This window comes from Zophobas morio, unplaced genomic scaffold, assembly GCF_036711695.1.
Source record: "Zophobas morio isolate AGI-343-1 ecotype UQ-CSIRO unplaced genomic scaffold, CSIRO_AGI_Zmor_V1 ptg000017l, whole genome shotgun sequence".
NCBI classification, from domain to species: Eukaryota; Metazoa; Arthropoda; class Insecta; order Coleoptera; family Tenebrionidae; genus Zophobas; species Zophobas morio.
This window is the reverse complement of record NW_026972122.1, coordinates 13,951,928-13,957,842: the sequence shown is the minus strand read 5'-3', so window position 1 is coordinate 13,957,842 and position 5,915 is coordinate 13,951,928. Positions and strand designations below refer to the sequence as shown.

Sequence of the window (5,915 nt, the reverse complement as noted above, 5' to 3'; positions counted from 1 at the left end):
GAGGTTGATCGTGGCAACTCTGTCGACGTCATCTTTTTAGACTTTTCCAAGGCGTTTGACAAGGTCCCCGAACGTCGTTTGTTGTACAAACTGCAGTGTCTAGGTATAAGTGGAAATCTCATCAAGTGGATCGAGTCTTTCATCAGCGAGCGTACGTTTTCTGTAAAAGTGGGTGATTCTTTCAGCAGACCAGTTAAGATGCAGAGTGGAGTACCACAAGGGTCAACGTTGGGACCATTACTTTTTTGGCCTACACCGCCGATCTAAAGAACATTTTAACATCCCCCTTTGCCATGTATGCAGACGATGTCAAACTTTACAATACCAGCACCAACAATTCGCTTTTGATACAGGACCTTGCCGCTATTCTTAAATGGTCTCATGACTGGCTTCTGCCTCTTAATATTAAAAAATGCAGCGTCCTGTATATTGGAAAACACAATCCCAAGTTCACGTACAGCATTGGTGGCGTACAATTGGAGAAAAAGGATTATTGTCAGGACCTGGGGGTAACCATCAGTTCAGATCTCTCTTGGTCGCAACACATCATACGTGTTGTTAAAAAAGCTAATTCTGTGCTGTATCTTTTAAGCAAGGCTTTCTGCAAACCCAGTTACTCCACGTTTGTTAAACTTTATAAAAGTTTCGTGAGGCCCATCCTTGAGTTTGCCAACGCTGTCTGGACCCCCATTCTACAACGAGACTTACTTCTGCTGGAATCTGTACAACGAAGAGCAACAAGAGTCCCGTTTGGTAGAACACGTCCTCAATATTCCGAACGGCTGTCACTTATGAATTTGACCAGTTTGACTCAAAGGCGCCTGAGAGGCGACTTAATTGTCACCTTCCAGGCGTTGACGAATCAGCTGTCTCCAATTTGGCACCTATTCACTCTAAATACCGACCAAAGAACCCGAGGGCACCGTTTTAAATTGCTTCGAGAGGTTCTTAGAACTACAATCCGACAGTTCTTTATCTCCAACAGAGTCTTTCATCACTGGAACTCTTTACGCGACGAAACAGTGAGCAGTCCTTCCGTCATTAGTTTTAAAATTAGATATGATACTCTAGATGTCGCTAGTACTTAGATGTGTATTTAACCTGTATGTAACCTGTATTTAACACTCTGAACTGCGCGGGCATAACAGGCTTCGGCCTCTGCCCGATCGATTTGTATAATAATAATAATAATAATAATAATAATAATTTACACGGACCTGTCAAAGGCTTTCGATAAAATTGATCCTCAGATACTACTCCATAAAATGTTTGGATTTTCTCATCTGATATAAAAATTTATGTCGTCCTCTTTGCTATCCCGCAAAAACATTGTTTTATGTCATGGATACAAATCTAATTAATCATAATTAGAGGATTAATGTTGTTTTTCCACTCGTGCTTTCTTTTGCACACGCTACTGATTGCTTCACTACAACCAAGATGGCGGGCGGAAAACAAATACGAGTGCTATTCTGGGTATAAATGACTGCAAAAAGTGAAAAAAACTGCTGTTGACGCTGTTAAATGTGCAAATTGTAACAACAACTATCATCCTAAATGTGTAGCGTTAATTGCTATGACGACGTGGAATTCTGGGATGTCGAAAATTTGCAAAACACAGAAATGGCTGGAAGAATCTTTTCATACATCATATAGCAAGAAGACCTTCTCATACAGGAACTTCATGAGACAATCAAATTTCAAAATATGCACCCTGAGTTGCTACTTGAAAGTAAAAGTAAAATCTTACATACCAACCAGTTTAGCTTTCGTCAGAGCTGCTCAACCACACAAGCGGTCACTAGCATTGTACAGCGCATGTCGTTGAAGCATTTGAATCAGGCAAGTTAACTTCTTTAACTCTCTGCGATCTGTCTAAGGCGTTTGATTGCGTGTCTCATCAATTACTACCCAACAAGTTGCAGTTCTATGGGATTAAAGGTGTTGTATTAATTTTTTTAAGTCGTACTTATCTAATCGCAAACAATTTATTGAAATCAATGGTCAAAAGTTTGATTTAGCGTCAGTTGAATCTAGTGTGCCACAAGGGTCCGTCTTGGGACCCTTCTTATTCGTCACCTATGTTAATGACATTATTTATTAAATTATTATCTAGCTCCCATTAACTGTATATGTTACGTTGATGGCACACGGTTATTCAGTCACACGACGACATTAACTTATTACTTGACTACAAGACAGAATAAGGTTGAGGAATGGTTTACAACAAATTGCCTCAAATTAAATAGGAATAAAATTCAAAATTTGATTACAACTTCTGACAATAAAATAAATTATAATAAGACGGTGAATTTACTGGGAATCACATTAGATGATGGATTGAAATGGCAGGGGCCCGTAGATACGCTCTGTAAGAAGAAACTTGACACCCAAATATTTATGTTACGACAGTTACGAAAGGTTGTTTCATACGGCCTACTATGCCAATTTTCATTCACTTATGGTGTAGGGTATCCAATAATGGGGGAATTCAACCCATTTGATTAGATAATTTAAACTTCAAAAAAAAAGTAGGCAGGTTAATAACTAATGTTTCATACATTGAACACTATAACCTAGCAACCCGGTGAGGAAAGTGATACTTTTCCGCACTAGTGCGGGAAGTAAAATGTAAGTAAATTTCAAAGATTTATTGATTAATGTTAATGATACAACTATTTATATTAAATGTAAAAGGACAATTTATGTAGTTATTTTTCTCATTGCTTTTGTTTCGATCTTTGTCTTCTGTGATTTTCGTCTCAAACACTTTGCTAACATTAATTTACTGCTTTCTCTTCTGGATTGTTCAGGTCCAACTTCAGTTTCCTTTTATCAGTGACAGTACAAGATTGTCTTCGAAAATCTGACTAGCTATTTTTTTTTCTGTTCTCCGTCGAATCTTCAATGCAGCCTTCCGCAACGGACGTGGACTTCCGCGCTCCATGACGTTTTATCACTGTTATAGGTATCAACTCCGATATCAGCAAGTATGGAAGCTGGCGACCTTCTAAAGTCCTGCGTACTGATTAATATATTCTAATTTTAAATATTCTGCAATGAGTTGGGGAATTTTTACAATGGTGTTTATGCCCACAGGTTGTATTCTGCATTTTCCTGCTTGATAAAACACAAAGAGCGTTGGCGTCTAATGTAATTTGGAGGCAGAGCTGCATATCTAATCACATATTAAATCTATGTCATTCAAATCAGCTCAACAAGCCCCCTATATCCCCAAAATCATAACAACCTAATTCAGTTGTTTAAGAATGTAATAAAATTTGAAATTCTACCTTCATTATTAAATATTTGTCGTCTTTTGCCTCTTTAAAAATTTGGAAACTTCAGTTTGAGTAAATTTTTCAGATTTTTTTGCCTTGTATCCGTCGTTTGTTCTTTTTAAACATGAAATTAATTTTGGAAGCGTACTTATGTCAATGCTGTTGATGCTGTTGGTTTTAGTATAGAATAATATCTCCACATTGTCGAAGATTTCACTTATTTTGCTTTTTTGTTAAAATGGGTCAATACATCTACTTCTAAAACTTTCTTTACATGCTTCTCATTGCACCATTCTAAAAATTCCTTATAAGCCTTGTCGGTCCTTGGATTTTGTCGGTATTAAGTCCTGAATTGCGTTCTCTGCTTCAGCCACTATATCCGAAGGAATAGAATCGTTAGACGAATCTTGTTTTCCATCTTCAACTCAACACACAGAACATAACACAATTAGATGTTATTGACAAATGTTTTGCGCAAAACTTGTTTATGTTTAAATAATAGCGTTCACAATACTTTTTGACTACTCAACGATCAGACGATACGATTTAGCTACGCTACGCTACGTTAGCAAAATAACTATTATCATACATTTGGACCTGCACTGATATGATACCAGAGGAGGGAACTTAGTCCCCCTCGTTGTAAACTGCAGAGTTCCGAACGCAATTATTTAAACATACACCTTTACAATAAATTGCTTCTAAAATTCCGGACGCTAGAACTAAAACAATGTAAGAAAAATATCAAAGCAGTGCTATATTTTCTTACATATTCTATTTTTTGTATGTTTATCTGACGTGGCATTAACGTATGTTGTATATGTAATGTGGCGAGTAAATCATTACTCTCGTTATCACTATGCGTGCATTTGTTTTAAAATATTTAAACTGAGGGCCAGTTTATAGAATATTTTAACAGATATTAAGTTAATCACGCATTTAACGTGGTACATTAATGCTCCATTAAAAATTTAATCGCAATCAAATATATATTTAATTGAGCTTGTGTAAACTGGCTCTTAATATGATAATGGTTTTTTTATAAATGTGGAAATCAATTTATACAAAGAAAAAACTATCAAGATTAAGTGGTTCACAATCAATAATAATTAACAATACATATTATGAGTTTACTGTTGTGGGGTAGGGTAAGCTTAAATTGCAGTTTGATCTGCGCTTTCATATATTGCAGCCAGTGCCAGTGGTTATACAATCCCACAACTTTTATAACACTTTTACAATGAATAAGTAGTCACATTTTAAGGACTTCTTTCTTACGTAAATCGTTTTACAAAATTCAACTTTGCAATTTAATTGACCGTGATTCTCTCTTTTATATAACTTTCTTTTATTCCCTTTTTTAAGAGTTTTGCTGTTTGTCAGAAGTTGCGAATTACCTTGATTTTAACTTCTGCTGGGGAAGTGACGTCGGTACACGTGGTATGCACTATTTGGAAATTTGTGTGATGCAATCTCTGTAAAAACTAACCTTTCGTAAACTTTTTTAATGAATATAACCTAAACAGAGAAAATAGTGTATAGTGATAGGTGCTTAGTAGACATGCAGAATTATACTATAATAATATTACTAATAAGTTTATTCGCCGTACATTCAGTACAAAACTGTGTAGGTCATCGGTGAAATATAATTACTTAAAGAGAAGTAAACAAAAAATGTAGTATTAGATTTTGCGGATTTTTGACTCTTGTTCAAGCGACAGTACAGTGTTGTAAATGTATGCATATGGCGTATAAAATAACTATCGTCTCAGGAATTATTACAGTCGTAATATAATCATCATCATCATCAAATTACTTGTTTAAAAATGTGTCTCTCCAATAAAATAATAATTATAATAATAATAACTTTATTGATTCCAACAGGTATGACACCCATTTACAGGATCAAATAAACATCAACTAAATAAGTAGTAACAGTACTAAACTAACAAAATATAAATTGTACAACTATTAATAGTACAGAAATAAACATGCTTCATTGCGACATAAATATACATCTGAACAATGAGATAGGCAGATGCAGGAGGAGAAAAAAGTTATTCTAAGTTTATAACACATGAAACAATATGTCGAAGTGAATCAAGGTTCATATCGCATAAGTGTGAAATTTTATTAAATAAATTGGACATAATTATAATAGGCGATCGCATAGACATATTGGTTCTGCTAAAGTTAGCGTAAAATAACATCTGTTGTCTGGAGTTTAGACGGGGTACTAGTAAGTTGAATTGGCTGAGAAGCTCAGCACAATCGATTTTGTTATGAAAAAGATTATATACAAATCTAACAGCAATTATATTACGACGAGTTTCTAATGATAGTAAATTATAACGCGACAGTAATAGGGATTGCTCACAACCTCTCGGAGGGTAAATACCATCTTCTAGATACACCATAAATTTGAGGAAACGTCTCTGAACCGATTCTAAACTAAGACAGTGTACATCGTAAATAGGATACCAGATTAAGGAAGCATATTCCAATCTCGACCTTACAAGCGAACAAAACAATAATCTGATAGTTTCAACATTGGAAAAGCGACGACAGTTTCTATAGATAAAACCATATATTTTAGAAGCACTGTTAACGGTTGTATTAATGTGGTCAATGAAA

General features: G+C 35.2%; 1 protein-coding gene across 1 annotated transcript; it reads left to right on the top strand.

Annotated features, from left to right (window-relative positions):
- The first annotated feature begins 293 nt into the window (after positions 1-293).
- LOC135129957 (uncharacterized) lies at positions 294-1,088 on the top strand. The gene has a single exon (XM_064057227.1). It carries the CDS (start codon positions 294-296, stop codon positions 1,086-1,088), a length of 795 nt encoding a protein of 264 aa, XP_063913297.1.
- Positions 1,089-5,915: the final 4,827 nt, after the last annotated feature.

What these genes read in the sequence shown, in the direction of transcription:
- LOC135129957 (XM_064057227.1), top strand. Translation starts at nt 294, where the DNA reads ATGTATGCAGACGATGTCAAACTTTACAATACCAGCACCAACAATTCG.